This window comes from Rhipicephalus microplus, chromosome 6 (assembly GCF_043290135.1).
Source record: "Rhipicephalus microplus isolate Deutch F79 chromosome 6, USDA_Rmic, whole genome shotgun sequence".
In the NCBI taxonomy this organism is placed as follows: Eukaryota; Metazoa; Arthropoda; class Arachnida; order Ixodida; family Ixodidae; genus Rhipicephalus; species Rhipicephalus microplus.
Window position 1 is genome coordinate 61,205,075 of NC_134705.1, and position 18,264 is coordinate 61,223,338.

Sequence of the window (18,264 nt, forward strand, 5' to 3'; positions counted from 1 at the left end):
AAGGCAAGATTTATTCACAGGCAGGCTGAAAAACTCTCGTGGAAAAAGTACATTTCATCCATTAACAGTTCCATCACATCTAAAAGGATGTGGGATCAGATGCACAAGTTGAACGGCAACTACAGCTCATATACCATCCCCATTCTCTCCACCCCTGGCATCCAGACAACCTTAGGCCAACAGGCAGACCTACTAGCGTAGCAATTTTGCGCTATTTCGAGCTCAGCAAACTATTCGGCAGCTTTCCTAAAACATAAACAATCTACAGAAAAACAAAAGCTTCCTGTTGCAGGTTATCAGACAGATCATACAACTGCCCCTTAACTCTGCAGGAAATTAACAGAGTGCTTTCTCAAGGTAAAAAACAGCACCTGGCCGAGACAAAATACGTTACCAAATGCTCGCCCATTTGTTCCAGGCAGCCGTGAAGCATTGCTGCACATCTTTAACGCTATTTGGGTCACTGGCAGAATGCCAACAGAGTAGAAAAAAGCAATTATAATCCCACTTCTCAAAGCCGGAGAAAATCCTACACTACACACAAGCTACAGGCCCATAGCACTCTCAAGTTGTATGGCGAAATCCTACGAAAGCGTTATTAATATTAGGCTAACATACATCCTAGAAACCGATAACTTGATAGATGTCCACCAGTGTGGTTACAAGAAAGGATGTTCCACCACCGATCACCTCGTTCGCCTTGAACATAGAGTACGAGAAGCTTTCTTATACAAGCAGCACTGCTTAGCAGTATTTTTCGATCTTGAAAAGACATATGACACAACGTGGAAGTACGGAATCTTACGAGACCTGGCAGATCTCTTACCCTAAGCGGAATCATACCCGTAGACCGACGAGCCGACCGATCTGGCAGATCTAGGAATTCGCGGAAGGATGCTCAACTGCTTCTCCGACTTCCTATCAAACCGAACTTTTCAGGTTCATTTAGGTACCACACTTTCAGAAACGTTTACTCAAGACAACGATGTGCCTCAGGGCTGTGTCTTAATCACAACTATCTTTGTCGTCAAAATGAACTCTGTGAACCAGGTCATACCATCTATTCTTATGCACTCACTATATGTGGTTGATCTCCAAACAGCGTGCCGGTCATCTAACATGGCGACGTGCGAGCGACAGATTCAAAAAGCACTGAACAAGCTAACACAATGGGCTAACAAAAACGGCTTCCGGTTTTCTGAGGTAAAGACGGTTGCTCTAGCGATCTCCCAGAAACGAGGCTTACAACCAGACCCCGCACTCAAAATAAACGAAACAGTATTGCCAATAAAACAAGAACAGAAGTTTCTAGGGGTCGTATTTGATAAAAAGCTCAATTTTCTTCCACACATAATATTCTCAACGTGAAATACAACAGCGCCCTCAATGTGCTCAAAGTCTTGTCCCGAAAGCACAGGGGTTCCGACCGTAAGTGCCTCCTGCTCATCTACCGCTCTTTAGTACGCAGCAAACTAGACTACGCCCCGCCGTGGTGGTCTAGTGGCTAAGGTACTCGGCTGCTGACACGCAGGTCGCGGGTTCAAATCCCGGCTGCGGCGGCTGCATTTCCGATGGAGGCGGAAATGTCATAGGCCCGTGTGCTCAGATTTGGGTGCACGTTAAAGAACCCCAGGTGGTCAAAATTTCCGGAGTCCTCCACTAGCGCGTCTCTCATAATCACATGGTGGTTTTGGGACGTTAAACCCCACAAATCAATCAAATCAAATCAGCACACTAGACTACGGTAGTATAGTCTATGGTTCAGCAAGAGGCTCGTACCTTAAGCGGCTAGACCCTGAACAAAGGGTTGCGCCTCGCAACAGGTGCATATCGAACCTCACCTATTTCGAGCTTATACGCCGAAAGTAAGTAATATAGGAGAACACAACTAATGGTCACGTATGTCCTTAGAGTTCGTTCTTTACCAGATCATATATGCCACGGTATTTTCACACGCTGCGACCTACTACAACACTACGTCAACAAGCCAAACGCAATTAAGCCACTAATACTAAGATTTGAAGAAAAATTTCACGCCCTAAATGTCCCTAACGAAGCACTCTCCATCGCCAGAAGGCCACCCAGTTTGGCCCCATGGAGTGACTTTTCCGAATTTTTGCATTTTTCACTCACACATATAAAGAAACAAAACACCTCACGTGAACATATACTACACGAGTTCCTTACATTACAAGAAACGTACAACACTTACGAAGAATTTTACACTGATGGTTCGAAGACATCTGCTTATGTCGGAAGCAGCGTGGTAGGAGCAACACACGAGCAAATAACTAGACTACCGCAGTTCGTATTCATCTACAACGCTGAGTGCTATGCGTTATGGATGGCAGTACGATACATTATAAGCTCAAAACATAAAAAAAGCTGTAATATTTACAGACTCGTTAAGCGCGCTGAAAAGTTAGATAATTCTCAGTATGAGCCATTCATGGGCGATATTTTAAACATGCTATCCCACACACCTGATGACCACACCATACGCCTCTGTTGGAACCCGAGTCATGTCGGGATACCAGGCAATGAAAGGGCAGACCACCTAGCTGCAACAGCAAAAGAGATGCGCGAGTGAAAAACCAACATATCTGCCAGACATGGGATTCAAGCTGTTCGCCGGGTCACCACCTTTCACTGGTAGCAGGAATGGAAATCACGACAGAACAACAAACTTCACCTAATCAAACCTGTCCTTGGTGAATGGAAGACCTGTTTTCATCAAGCACGTTTTATCGAAGTAGTTATATGTCGACTACAAATAGGTCATACGCACATCACACATAAGTATCTATCGGCTGACGAAGAAGCCCTACCATGTGATAAGTGTCACGAGCAACTGACTGTAATGCACATTTTAATAGCTTGCCCACATATGAAAACATTAAGAGAAAAACATTTCTGTATGTTTTACAGGTTAAATATTCCCTTTCATCAAATGCTACTCTTGTGCGATGACGCCCTAATACCCGTAGCTGATGTGATCAGCTTTTTAAGTGAAGCACAACGTCTGAACAAGGTCTAACTACACTAGACTATTCTACCACTATACATAGCAGAACTTGACCGATGTGACTCGTAGCACAGCCTCTTCGGAGAGGCATCTGCTGCAGCTGAAATTTACAACGAGGCACTTGCCTCCCGGCCCTTAGGTATAAGGACACGGGTATGGCATTAGTGCTATGTAAAAGCCGTTGCGGTTTTGACATAACCTCATGCACCGACCATACACATTGACCACCCCGAGCATCACACACATAATCTTAGAAGAGATATATACTTCACGCGTTTACGGAGCCAATTCTTTTAGGCCTTTATACAGCGACGCTTCACCGCCCATCATATCCCATATGTCATCGCCGACAAGACATTTCAGAGTCATTGCCATAGCCCTGTCCGCTGTAGGTATTCTCACCATGAGTCGGGCGCAGCGTAGCCTTAGTCGCTCTTGCGCCACAAAACCCAACATAACTAGGAAACGTTTGATAACTCGATAAGGTTTTCAGACCTAACACTCCGTCTTCGGAGGAATCATTTGTGCTAGCTGTTATCACCGATAAGTGGCGAACCCCTTTACCATTTACCGTTTTTGGTGGCGTTTGAAAGATGAGTCCTAAAGTACCTTATTCAGCTGCTTCAAGTGATGCCTTCGCGTAAGTAAATTACTTGCACTAGTGTGAGTCACGGATTATAGGGACGGTTACTGTGCACGTGAACCTTTAATACCCACGTTTCCAGGCCCATAATTGCAGTGTGCGGACAGGCAATGAAGACGTAAAACAGAATAACGTGACGCATCCGTGCGCTGCATTGCATGTTCTAAACAATTAGGAAACGTTTTGTAACGGAGACTGGAAGGCATAGAACGCAGGGTACCGGGCGTCGACCATGAGAACGACCTTCGCGAGTAGAAAATGTTCGGTTTATATGCGCCTTCTATAACCACGTTGAAGCCAAAGAAGTTATAGTGTGTCGCTATAGTTTAAGTGTCAGCGTATGTGCACTACCATCATCACTCTTAAACATTACTTGAAGTCGTTGATTCTATCGTCGTTATTACGACCTAAGTGGAGAGGAAAAAGAGATGACTCTAAATCGACTTTGCCACCGGTAGAGCACGAATCTGCAATCTTCGATGATGGCGTCTGATGCTTTACCAATCGCGTTAACCACTGTTTCGCAGTTTACGAAGAAGCTACGGCAGCGGTTCCAAAAATGTATACGGGAGAGCGACCGCCACCACATGACTCAATTGATAGAAAATCCTACGCGTTTCGTTAGGTAGCAGGTTGGTTCTCTACAGGGGACAAAGTTGCGCTTCCTCCACTTCAACTCCTTTAGGTTCGTGACGCCAAGTTGTTAGACTGTTAAGTGAACGACCTTTCTTTCAGGTGCGCCACTGGGGAAGCTGCCTGCTGTGTATGGTGTGCGTGGCGTTGTGCATATACTGCACAATCCGCGTCACGTTCTTCCAAGGGGAATCGTGGCACTTCTCGCCTACTCAGGCAAGGAACGCCATCATTATTGACTTGACGCATAACTTTACCAATGAAACTCTATACTGGAAAGCTGGCGCTGCCTTTCGTATGGACAAAGAATTTATCCAGGCCCTGGTGACGAATGGTAAGATCGCCATCATGTTATCGTTTCAATAAACTCGGCATCCATATTCACGCGTGGGGGGGGGGGCGATTAGTTTTCACAAATTGAAATGCCTCAAAGTAACCGTCACGTATTAACTAGCACTTCAGTTTTAGTGCATTCACATATCAAAGTGAAAAATGGCACTTTTATAGGAAAATGTTTGATTGAAGGTAATTCAGCTTTCGAAAAGAGCGCCTGCAAAAAAAAAACCGTTCATGAACATAAAAACGGCAGCACCGTAATCCGCTTAGTACGGTCTCCTGAACGCAAAATCACGTTCTCATAAAAAAACACGAGGTTTGCCACACGCGATTTTTCTGCGAATATCATTCGGTATCATAGAAACCTTTAAAATTTTAGATATTGCCATTGAAGCGCTGATCTTTCCTAACAGGGCCAGTATTAATTATCGATTCAGCCCCCAATTAGGGACTACCTCTGCAAAACAGTCGTGTCCACTGAGGAAATTATAAGAGGTCAAGTACGCCAATAAAAATGTTCCTGAAAGACTGCAGCACAGAAATGTTCCTTTGGAATGCTTTAGTCTTGCTCTATAAGCAGTCGTCACTCAAGATAAGCTCTCCAGTTATCGATCTATCTTGTGAGCCACGCACCATGTGGCTAAAAGGAGTGGTCTGCTTCCCCATTGCAGCTAAGCATTTTGTTGTATTGTGAAGCTGAAACTAGGGGGGTGGGAATATTTAGTTTTTGGTAATTTATATTGGTCCGAATTATTCTTGTGTTGCAACCACTTTGCAGATAACGTATTATTTGCACAGCTGCGTCAATCTGCAATATATATATATCGGGTGTCAGCTTCTCCTCTCTGCTACATTGGGTGGTGAGAAGACATAAAAGGTCACAGCTTTGACGCAAAGGCGAAGCAATGAACGCGATAGCAAAAAATTGGAAGGTCACTCGAAGAATGGCAGGTCGAAACGTGCCCCGCGTTTCTCACACACAAATAACGCACGAAATGAACTCACAGACGCGGATACACGCGAATAAGCGTCTCAGTTGTTACTTCGCTGTGTCTGAAAAGCACGCGCCTTTCGCAAACGGAGACTGCAATAAGTGCAGTGACCTTTGTGCGCCCGTTACCTACAGCGGAATCGTTCCAGGTGAATCTCGAGGCCAGCCAAGACGTGCGATCATCCCCTCCTCCCCACCGCGAGATAAGGGCGCGTGAGGGAGGTTGCTCCCCTCCTCTAAGCAGGGCAACATACGCGTGGGAGATGTAGGCACGCACCGCCGCGCGATATTGCGATGCGCGCTCATTGTGGCATCTTGCTGGTAATGCTGAAAACACAAATTCCCCCCGAGATGCCCGTCAGCAGCGGTAAGTGGTAGATATAAATAGTTTGACGTTCGAACGGCTAAGGGCGTGCTCTTCGGTTTCTCATTGGTTAACGTCTCGCTGTCACGATGCAAAAGTCCCATGTTCGATTCCGCGCGCCGTCGTCTTTTTCTGAGCTTTTTTTTTGTTTTCTTGCGTTTTCATATATATAGATACGTACGCATACGCGGTGATTGATGGCGACGCCAACATCAACGCTGATGGCAAAATTCAGCCGAGAGTGGGCATATATTCACTATCGCACTAAAAGGGAACGAAAGGTGAAAAGGTTGGCCAGTTTATTACTATGCATAGAGACCGGATAGGAAAAGACTTAAAGGGGAAAAATTTTGGCAGATCTCACGTATCTTGGGAATGAATATTGCACATGGAACGTGGCTGTGTTGTAATGTTTTGAGTAAAACGTCACGAAGTGGCGCTAAAGATATGCACAATTGCATTCAAAAACATACTTTAAACTGCATATGCTCTATATAACCAGTAGTTGACAGTTGCCTAACCATGTCAACAACGAAATCAATACTAGCAATACTAGAAACGCTAAGCTGACAAGGAGCACTGGAACTTGTCAGAATGGTAAGTCTGGACAAGGCTACATAAATCAAGTGCATCGTATGGCACCTAAATACAATTGACGTTAACCCTACGTGACGGCTGCATTGTAGGTGCGCATATAGAATTATTATAAAATTAGACAGCCAGCACTGCAACGAGAGTAGACGTTTCACAAACGTTCGGGTCTATTTTTGAAAAGTAGCTCCGAGACCTGGCGTATATACAGCTCTGTGGTAGAAGAACACTTGATTGCCACGAAGAATGTTGGTATTGGATTTATGTTGGGACCATGACATTTATTATTTGCATTTGTGGGGTCAATGATGCCAATATCAACTTTTTCTTGAAGCTCGCGTGCTAAAATTACCCGTTGTCTTCTCGCCATTTCTCGATTACCAGTGTCACATACCCGACCGCAGGTATGTGCCACTGTGTGGCGGAAAGTGTTTCAAGACATACGCGACAGAATCGTTACAACATATCCGCCCGCTGGCAGATATCACCTGCTTACATTGAAGTGTGTACTGATGGTGGTAAGACAATCGGCAGTTGGCGCATTACTAAGTTAAATAGTATAGGGCTTAATTCACTTCTTTGGGGCACACCCGATTTCAGGCCTCGTGGAGTGCTTCTCCCAGTGCTTGTCGCCATGAAGACAATTCGGCCAGTCAGGAAATCACAATTTCAACGAAGCAGGCGTCCCTTCATTCCTAGACTATATAACCCGTACAAAACATGTACGTGGCTGATTGTGTCGAAGGCACGCCTAACGTCTAGAAAAGCTGCAATCGTCATTCTTCCGAATCTGTTCTCGTGCTCCACATGAGTGACAAGGTCAAAAACAGAGTCTAAAGCACTGGGACGAGGGGGCGAACCTAATAATTGGTCAGGAAATTCCCCACTGACTTCTATCCAACACTGCAGTCGAAGTTGCACCATTTTCTCCATAACTTTGCTAATGCAAGAGATCAAGCTTACTGTTCTAAACGATGACAGCAGGTTGGCGGGTTTACCGGGTTTAAGAATCGAAACGACTTTTGCCACCTTTCAGGAAAGTGGCACCGACGCACTTTTCCAGCTGTTATTATATATGCCAAGGAGTGCCGTACTTCCAGAAGGCCCGTGGTTACACAGCATGCTCTAAGTGACATCATCTGTGCCTGGGGAAGTTTTTTTTGTCGGACGTTACGTAAGGCTGCAGTTCAGCTAGGATGAAACCTACGTCTAGGGTTGAGTGCTGTTCCGTAAGTGCATCTCCTATTAGTCGCTTCAAAGCATGCTCTTTTGAAATGAACAAGTTTGTGGACACTTCTGCTGATAGTGTTAACAAGGCTCTTCCGTCGAATTTGATCTCTTCCGAATGATCTCTTCCGTCGAATTTGTTGCCAACAATATATCGCCCGGAAAGGATGAGTGTGAGTTATTAGATATTTTAGAGAGCGAAATAATTGCCATATTTTTTAGCTAATTCAGCTCTGAAACGTCACGCCAGTGAACAGCGGATAAGCATATAAACGCACTATGGAAGGTACGCACTAAACCACCACGCTAAAGTAGGGGATGCCCCATTGGCCTCGTTGACTTGGCAATGCGCAGGACTAAACACAACCCGTAACAACAGATTCTCTGAATAGGCCCCGATTTAGCCAAGTGTGAGATAAACGGTAATTCAAATTTATGATAACTTTGGCTTATATGTGAGGCTATGATGTGAGAGATGAGGCCTGCAGCTCATACGCCATGTTTATTCCAATTTCACTTCTTCTTCATCGGCCTCTACCCACCATCGCTACCTTCTTACGTCAAATATATACAATTCAGACGGTTAAAAATTATATTGAGCTTATATTTGGCCCTCCCTAATAGAGTCACGCTTCACTTAGTCGGCGGGCGTGGATGCATGTGGCAAAGGGTTTTCGACACACTTAGCTCCAAGTTTCACTACCGATGTAATATGACCATAGGTAGGCGTTCAAGGTGCCTCCAGTACGCAAAGAAATTCTTCGCATTTGAAGGAGATAATTGATTGATATGTGGATGTTAACGTCCCAAAACCACCATATGATTATCAGAGACGCCGTAGGGGAGGGCCCGGAAATTTCGACCACCTGGGGTTCTTAACGTGCGCCCAAATCTGAGCACACGGGTCTACAGCATTTCCGCCTCCATCGGAAATGCAGCTACCGCCGCCGGGATTAGATCCCGCAACCTGTGAGTCAGCAGTCGAGTACCTTAGCCACTAGACCACCGCGGCAGGGTGCATTTTAAGGAGAGAAACAGGACATTGCAGCCCACGCAGAGTCAGTCACAATTAATCAGTTTTGCGTGGTATGCGACATCACTCTCACGGCCACTTTTCCAAGTCTGTTTTTTCAACATAAGGATTACCATCGTGGCATTCTTATGCGATCTCTTCTGTCGATGACATTTATCAGTACTTTCAACAGACATCGATGTGTTGTCAAAGTACGCTAGAGCAGACTCCAGGGACCTCTGTGAACCTCATTCGTTTAAAAGGGCTTTGAGTAAAATAGGGCCGGCATTTTTATTCAGAAAACAACGAAAATAAGACAGAAAGCAAAACAGCATAATAATAAGAAAATAAAAATGTAATCAAAACAAAGATTGTAAACAGGAAGGTGCAATAACACTACACAACACTAAAGCACACCGAATTGATGTTATCACGAAAAGTTTTGTGATTAGAGATACGTAAAATTTGAGCTGGAAGACCGTTCTAATGTGCGATGTCTTTACGTCATCTTGCTGAATTATCTATCTGGGTGTGACCATGATTGTGCATGAAACTACCTGCACTGTGAAGGCGTCGAAATATGCAGTGAGGAGCATGAAGCAGTAATACTTGAACTATGATCGTGGTTGCTAGAGATGAATGCTCTATCTTTGCGGCTTCGAATTTACGGACAAGGTAATTTTGATATGGTGACGAATATATATTATGTATACTCTAGCCGTAGATGAACATAATAACACATGAATGGTAAAGTGTACGTTATAAGGAGCGCAGTGACGGTATCTGCGAGATAGCTGAGATATAGAGGGGTTTATATGCGTAGTCCTGCTGGAATCTGATAAGGGTTAAACGTTGAGATGGCTGCACGATCAGGATTGCTGAAACAATAGTACCATTCATCGTATAGCGAAACGATAGCTTTTGGAGTGAACGAAATGAATTTCAAATTATACGTATCAAAGGACATCTGCCAAGTTTCGCACTACTTGAAGTATAAGAGAATATCCTTATCCACAGCGAAATGATAGCCCAAGAGTTTGATACAGCAGAAAATGTCGCAAACGTCCTTCGTCAACCTAACTGAAGATTAACAGTTAGCGGGAAAAATTGTTATTGTATATAAAAACGAGCAGTGTACCTAGCACACACCACAGCCTTGAGGAACACTGGACGTAAGGTTGCAAACGTTAGACGAAACGTCGTTGAGCCCTGAAAATTGCTGGCGCCAAGTTGGGAATTTGAGCAGTCAAGACACGGTTTGTGAATAAAAAAAAAGAGCAAAGAATTGAGACGTTAAACAAAATTCTATTCTGGAAATTCCCAGAGATTGGCTCTTCCAATGACAGGCACCGCAGATAAAACAAACGCACTCGGCTATTTCAAAGCGAAAATAATGATATTTTTTTTAAATACCACTCCTAGCCATAAGACACAAAGCAAGGTTGCCTCTCTTCAGATGAGTCTTGTTGGCATACAGAGATGCATTAAAGAGGTCGTGTTCATGATTGACCGAGTTGGCCTGGTTCCTTGGTAGGCATCCTAGAAAAGGCGTCATCTCCTGTGCCAGCCTTCAAGTCCATTGAAGTGGTCGGGCCTTAAAAGCGGGTCTCTATCTGTGTGCCTCGAAAAGCTGCTTGGCGGCACAATCTGCAAGTTCGTTCTCTGTGTTGCTGCTGTGACTTGGTAGCCACTGACGCGTCAGGAAGCGTCTTTTCCAACGCGGTAAATAGAAAAGACATCTAAACACGTATACCAGCAGCTTCTATAGAGCGCGACGCAGAGCTGGTAACACAAACTGCGCGGCTGCATTTTAATCGTCGCTGTTTGACAATTGTCGAAATAGCTTTCGATCGACTAAACAGGGTGCGGCGCGGCGACTAGCTAGTTCCTCAGCTGTCTATGGTGTAGAGTGGTCAGTCCTTAGAGTGATGGCAATAGCTGAGAGTCCCAAAGCTCACAGAGGTAAACCACCATCTTAAGATGTAGGCTTAAAACTGTTGCGATTCCACGTGTCACGCTACATATTTATTTGCAGTAACTGCTTCGAGCTGTCGTATGTGTTCCTATTATTTGTCGACCTCTAATTTGTTCTTTTGCTTTATTAGGAAACAGATCGACAATATCTCGGAAGCAACGCACGCCGGTACACACATAGATGCGCCATTGCACTGCGCCAAGGGCGGATGGTCTGTAGCGGACATTCCCATTGACCGTCTCATATACGTGCCCATTGTGAAGCTGGACGTCCGGTCAAAGGCTGAAGCTGACCCCGCATACATTGTCACACTCTCTGACATACGGGACTGGGAAAGCCGCCACGGAAAAGTTCCTGACGGCTGCCTCTTTCTCGTGGATACTGGACAGTGCAGGGTAAACGCAATTGATGGGACGTTGGCTTGTTTTCTGCAAGTTAACAATGAGTTCTAATTGGAACACTTTTTATTGAGACCTTTAGTTTATAAACTACAAAACAATGAACCCGCAAAATACTAGTAACGGCAAAGAACTTTGGCTTAAGCCATGGTTAGGTGAACCCTAGGATAAAATATATCCGGACTTTTCAGATGCATAAGGACAGTAATATTTAGACGACAGTATAGCTGCAATAAAGCATGCTAAATTGAATGCAAAACAATTTCTAGACAAGATTCCAGTGTTTTTTATTGAATTTTTGAAAAAACGCTAGTAGGATCAACTAGAATGTCCGTGCTAGAATATATCACACTGCATCGCAAGAGTCTACCTTGGTGTCGCGCAATTTGGTGTTTACAGCGGCATTCGGTAAATTTCCATGTGCTTCTGTTTACTAAGCTGCTTTATCGCGGTGTTTTTTTTGTTATATATGGCAGTAATTTTGGTTGTCATCACTGCCTAAATTTGTGAGTTAGAGGACCCCAGACACAAAAATTGGAAACTCGAGATGATTGTTTTGATAGCCCTGCACGTGGGGCCACCTCTGACCAAGTATTAGTGGCGAGTGCAGCCTAAAAGCGGTTTTAAAGTTTTTCAAACGAACTCTCACAGACTGAAAGTGACCAAATTATCACTCTCTCAGATTTACTCGGACTCACTGCTTGATCTGAATCGTATCTGAGTATGTCAACTCATGAATTCTCCAGTGTGCATTTACCTTTTGCAACAAGTATTCAATGGGATTTATCTAACAGCAATATCGCATCAATGGCAGTCCGGTAGGCACCGTTTGATCTCGTACATTCAAATACGGGTTATCAGGGGTCTTCGTTCAGCAGGGACGTTTTTTTTTTTGAAAAATATGAACCACGTTATTTTTTATCCAGAATTTTCGTAAAACAGCCTGCCGGGGAGGGCAAGGACGTTCGCCTGCCCGTGACTCAACCCTCTGATTAGTATATATTGAGCTGGTGTATGAATTCTGATGTGTTGACGTATGTGCAAATAGGCGACAGTACACGCGAGCCCACATGTGGCTGTCAATAAATTTCAAGTTGAGTAGCTTTCAGTGAAAACTCTTCAACTTCAGGTAGCCGAATCGGTACCATGGTTGCAGACTTTTTAGGTTTTGTTTATCCTCAGATTTGGTCTATTCTTGTCAGTTTAGCACTCGTTGTGTTTTTCGATTGCCAATATTTAAAACCTGAACGCGCGAGCATTAACCACCGCATATAAGGGCCGATTCTCTGCGACGACCCGGAGTGGGATTCCCAGAACAGCCTGGCAAAAGGCGGTTGTACATGGCTGTTCAACAAGTACATGTGCGTCTTCTCCATTTCTCCGCCGTGCATCATTGTAGGGCACTTATACACTTGGCCGCCGACGCTTGCGTGTTCACTTTACTAAAATTCGGTGGTTCTGCAGGTGCCTTTCGTAACGCCTTTTGTGCTGGATACCTTCACAGACGTGCAGCAGGGTTTTTTTAAGAGTAATATGAGCCCCAAACAAGCACACCGACATTTGAAGGGGTTGATGCCTTTCAAAAAAAAATTCGCTATCCTTGGCACGCTAGTATTAGAGAAAAAAGTCGCTTAGTCTGCCTGAAGGACATATTCGTGTGCGTACAACTGCTGTAACATTCTGCGCAGCGTGTGTCGCTCCGCATCTCTATGCCCCAATTCGTACTTTCTCTATCTTCTTACTCATAGTTCTGGCCTAATCGAACGGCTTACATGGGACTGGACAAAAACGGAGACAGACACTTTCCATCCCTGTCTCCAGAGGCGGCGACATTCTTGACGAGCCAGCGGCGTCCCTACGGTATTGGTCTGGACGGGCCTTCATTGGACCACTATCCGGAGCTAACCGTGCACAAAATCCTCGCAGCTGCTAGCTTGTACATCACGGAGAACTTGCCCTGCCTCACCCTGGTGCCGGCCACGGGGTCAACGGGTGTCGTCCTTCCAATGAAGATACCGGGCGCCAGTGGCGCCCCCGCCCGCGTCATCGCTACTTTACACTGATGTCTACTGTCGCGCTACCTCTACATCACCTTACCACACTTGCACGACATCTGCTACGGCCAAAAAAGGTAAAAATGGCCACATAGTGCCAGGTTAACACTTTCATTCAGTGGTGGTGCTGCCACGGATCAGTTTGATACCAATTCTGTGAAACACCATGGTTGGTTCGTAACTTAACAATCAACCAGCGGTGAATATTGAGAGCACTCTTTTGTCATTACACGCCTATCTATTGCGCTAGCCGCAACCAAGCAAACGAAGACTTTGCCTATAGTTTGTTTCAACCTGTGTCTTGTTTTGATAAGATTGCCCTAAAATGACCAAGATCAGAAAGTCAGCATTCGATATTCATTTAACCACTTCGAAGATCGAAAAGAGATGTTAAAGAAATAGATGTCATCAGCAAATTTTGTGCTTCAGTATAGAAACTCTTTTCCTTCCACGTTGACGTTTTTCGAGTTTGCGAAAATATAATTGATTAACATTCGTGTGCATTGCTGATACTCAGCAGTAATACGGATATTTTCATATCTTCGAAGTGTATTTGGTGCATTATGATAATAAAATATTCATAACATATCCCGTGTTCTTCCCCTAATTTGCAATTTATTAATAGTTTTTATTATTGTCGCGATGAACCGCCCAGAATCTTTCTCTTGTACTCTTGAAACTGGAGAAGTACAAAAACTGCTACGTAGGAAAAGATCCTATGTACCTTAGTTACTCGTACTTAACGCGTTTTTCTTCAGACTTTCTCTTCCTAAATTCGGCCCTTGCGTTACTATCTAAAACCGAGTCACCATCTTTTTTCGTCCTCGACACAACGAAAACTCACCCATCTTGTTGCAATATTGACACGTAAAGATCAAGTAAATGCAGTTGGTGAGAGGCTTCAGCAACATCAGTCAAGTAGATATGACATCAGACATCTCGATATAAACAATGAGTTCTAGAACTCCCCCTTGCCAATTACACTTTATATTACGACAATTCTCGATCGTGTACAAGAATAAAATGCTGGGACTTTTCAAATATGCAAAATACGAACTACAAGACATCAATAAACTTTTTCCAACCGTTTGAAAGCATTAGAAATAGCACTTTATTCTACATGGTCATCATCATAAGCTTGACTACTCCCAATGCAAAGCAAAGGCCTCTCCCATGATCGGCCAATCAACCCAGTCTTGTGCTTTCTGCTGCCACGTTATATCTGCAAACTTTTGAATCACATCAGCAAATTGTCTTTTTCCCCCCTCCCGTGTGTTTTGTTTGCCTTTTCTGGGAATCATCAAGTCAGTAACTGTTAATGACCAACGGTTATCCTGCATACGCGATACGCGCCCGGCCTGCCCGGCCTACGTACCTTTCTTCTTCGTTATTTAAACTATTATCTCTTTAATCTCGGTTTGTTTCCTGACCTACTGTGTTGAGGGTTAATGGTTGATCACTATTCATATTATGTGAATGCTTGCCAAATGTGATTCACTTCATCCTTATTCTTCCACGTTGTTCACTCTCAAAGTCGAGCTCCGCGGTTCCCAATGGTACAAAAGTGCTAGGCGCAACACTGGCCCAAGGTCACTGGCCAACCTGGCCGACGTAGGACATAAGTCGGCTCTCGAGGTCTGCCCGCCTATGGAGATTGATATTGGCCTCACGTTAGCCGATGTTATTTATGGCCACTGACGCAGGGCCATTCCTATTGGCCGAATTTGCCGATGTCTCAGCCCCTGTTCGGACCAGTGAAAATTAGCGTTCGGCCCAGTGAAATTTGTTCAGCCCAGTGAAAATTAGCACGTGGCCAGCTGGCGGCCACTAGGGCGTACATAGTCCGGGGTGCTTTATCTTCTTTTTGATTTTTTTTATTTGCACGTGTAATGTATTTACAGATATGCATGCACACCTACAAACCCACGTACGAACATACATAACGTATGAGTGCACCCCATCGCCACCCGCAAATGAAATTTCTGCTCACGCCAGTAGCAGCCACTGCAGTTCATAGATACTATGAACTATAAGAGAATCAATGATGAGTCACGTCACAGGTACATGGACCTAACACTTTTTATTTACAGATATTTTTCGCGTGAACACTTGTAATGAATAGTGGATGCTCTCTCCATGACGCCTGCGCGATCGGCTGCCTTCCTCGTCCTGAGTTTCGACCAACCACTTTCTTTTACGACGTTGCAGACGTCCTGTAATAGTGCACCAAGAATATTTCCCGTGAGAAAGCCTGACATAGAAGGAAAGTAATAAATATCAGAAAAATCCTAGATCAGCCAAGAAGCCTTTTAAGCACCACTGTAAACATTCTTAGAAAAAAAGTTGACATAATTTCAAGCTCTATGTACGACAGAATGTGAATAGTATTTTGAGAGGCTCATTTCTTTTCTGAAAAAAATTAAACCAACAGACAATCTAGCCAAGCAAAACATAGGTGAAACTATTTACTGTTCTAAACAGTAGAGTAAACATAATACCCTACGCTGAAATGAACTAAATTGGTCGAGAAAACAAGCGGCTGCCGTTGCTATGCTCTACAAGCTATAAACAACAGAACTCGCAATTCAGCGACATAGCACAGCAATATATTGAGCCTTAATACGATATAAGCAGCTTTATAGCATGGAAAAAGGCAACGTGATCACTCATTCAAAAGTACTGTCGAAATTTAGCTTTGCGTGCAGTTGTACAAGTTTCGTGAACCGTCGTAAGCTATTGCTATAGTTAGAATAGTGTGGCGATGTACTCAGATACTGCGACACAATTACTGCGCTTCTCTTTAGAGCAACCCATAATGTTGGTGTCAGGGTGTCGGTAATCAAACTGCGGTTCAATCAAATGTGGTTCTGTATTAAGTCAGTGCGTTATACGACCAAGCTTGCACCTCTCATTAACAGTAAAAAGAACGAAATCATGGCCTGAATACTGCACTCTTTCTTGTTATGAAATAGTTTGCTACATTTCGTTCTTTATGCCTTACACCTCTAAGCCTCACACGATCGCTCCACGAGAGTGCGTATGCGGGCAAGCGGAAGAGCTCCTTAAGACGCGTTCACACTAGGGAATCACGACACCGATCTTGGTCTGGGGGCTGTATTTGGAATTGTCCTTTGTGTTGTCGTCGGTCTCTGTACACGTCAAAGACACAAACAGTCCGCCGATGGTCTCTCGAGTACTCCACCCGCGCTTTTTCGTGCCCAGAGTCATGCGCTGGCTAATAATGTAGTCACATCGGAGGCACGCGCAGCGAAACTGACTAAACTTGCACACCTGGACTTCATTTTCAGCCATTCTCCCAGCTCTGCCATCGTCCCTCTTCAGCTTTAACACAGAAGGAGGGGCTAGTTGGTTTTGTTACACATACAAGTTTACGTGCACATACACGAGGACAAATACGATAGAGACACAGGAACCAGCGCAGACTAACTGATTTTATTCAATAAGGACACGGAATTATACTCTTTTCAGCACCACATGATCACTGTGCAGGAGATAAAATAGCCTCGTACAAAAAAAATTAAAAAAGCACGGTTGTAATGTAATAGGCTGTTCTGTCAAAAGAATTCAGTTTGTATTGGATCCAAGGTAGCCCCTGTGCTAAGTACAATTTTTCTGAGTAAAGTTGACAAACTGATGAACTATTATTTGGAGGGCAATGTTTTAAAAATATTCAGATATGTTTATGATTATCTGATTTTATAATTGAACACCGTTTGGGTGCGTTCACCTCAAGAGTGATAGAAGCATTAGAAGAGGCACATGCCTAATTTTCACCTATGAACAACCCACTGACAACTGCTTGCAGTTCCTAGACTTGAAGCTTATTTTGTAAAAAGATCATGTGTGTTGGAACTTTTCCCCTGCAACAGAGAAGCCCATGCTCCAGTACACTTCAGCCCATTCAAGGATAGTAAAAAACGGGATAGTGATGGGGTGTTTCAATTCAGCTGTGACAAAAACAAGCAAACGTTAAAGAATTCTTTCCTAGAGCAGAAGGTAAAGCTCGAAGAGGCTGGATACCCTAACACGACTCTTCTAACTGCAAGGGAAAAGCTATTAACGAAAATGAACCCTGGGGAGAAAAACAAAAAAAAGCCAAGATACATATAAGATATCGGTAATCCCCTACGTGGGTGGTTTCTCTCATAAACTTAAGAATGTGGCAGCTAAGTATAATGTTAAGGTAGTATTCTCAGCAAAGAACAAAGTAGAAGGAGTGTGTCCGGCAAGTAATTATTTTTGTACGGAAAAAGGACAAAAGATATTACATTCTCCAAGCGTGCAGATCATCAGGTGGTCGAGTGCCAAAGAAATATAGTGTAAGACTCCCTTCAGTTGTGGGTGCTGTTATTTCGGTCAAACTGGCCGATGCTTAAATGTGAGATTGAAAGAGCACGTAATTTGAAGGGAAGGACGGAAACTCATCTAGTATTGAATTGTGCATGTTGTCTTATTAATTTATGTAAGCCACCCCGCCGCGGTGGTCTAGTGGCTATGGTACTCGGCTGCTGACCCGCAGGGCGCGGGTTCGAATCCCGGCTGCGGCGGCTGCATTTCCGATGGAGGCGGAGATGTTGTAGGCCCGTGTGCTCAGATTTGGGTGCACGTTAAAGAACCCCAGGTGGTCTAAATTTCCGGAGCCCTCCACTACGGCGTCTCTCATAATCATATAGTGGTTTTGGGACGTTAAACCCCACATATCAATCAATTAATTTATGTAAGCCTTTGTTTATTCAAACTGAAGTTTTTATGGTAACCCTAATCAGACAACAAGAGAAAGTTTTGAAGCTTGGCATATCTCTAGACGTAGACACGTGTGTCAGTCATCCTTCCTTATCACTGAAAAAAAAGAGTTTGAACAGCTGAATGACAAGTACACCTCATTTGACTGCTTGTTTCGTCATAACCAAGGACTGCTTTGGTTTTGACGAAAGGAACTGTTTTTCGGTGCGCCACTTTTTCGGGTGGCGATCAGGAAGAGGCGGGAGAAAGTT

The 18,264-nt window shown here is 44.2% G+C and overlaps 1 protein-coding gene across 1 annotated transcript in view; it reads left to right on the forward strand.

The window, feature by feature from the left end:
• Positions 1-14,343, forward strand: part of LOC142765865 (isatin hydrolase-like) — a 49,791-nt gene extending 35,448 nt beyond the window's left edge. The window contains exons 2-5 of the mRNA XM_075867670.1: positions 4,404-4,517; positions 10,300-10,352; positions 10,928-11,192; positions 12,944-14,343. Coding sequence (XP_075723785.1) covers positions 4,404-4,517; positions 10,300-10,352; positions 10,928-11,192; positions 12,944-13,258 — 747 coding nt within the window. The 3' untranslated portion in view covers positions 13,259-14,343. The remainder of the gene's footprint in view (positions 1-4,403; positions 4,518-10,299; positions 10,353-10,927; positions 11,193-12,943) is intronic.
• The last annotated feature ends 3,921 nt before the right edge of the window (positions 14,344-18,264 follow it).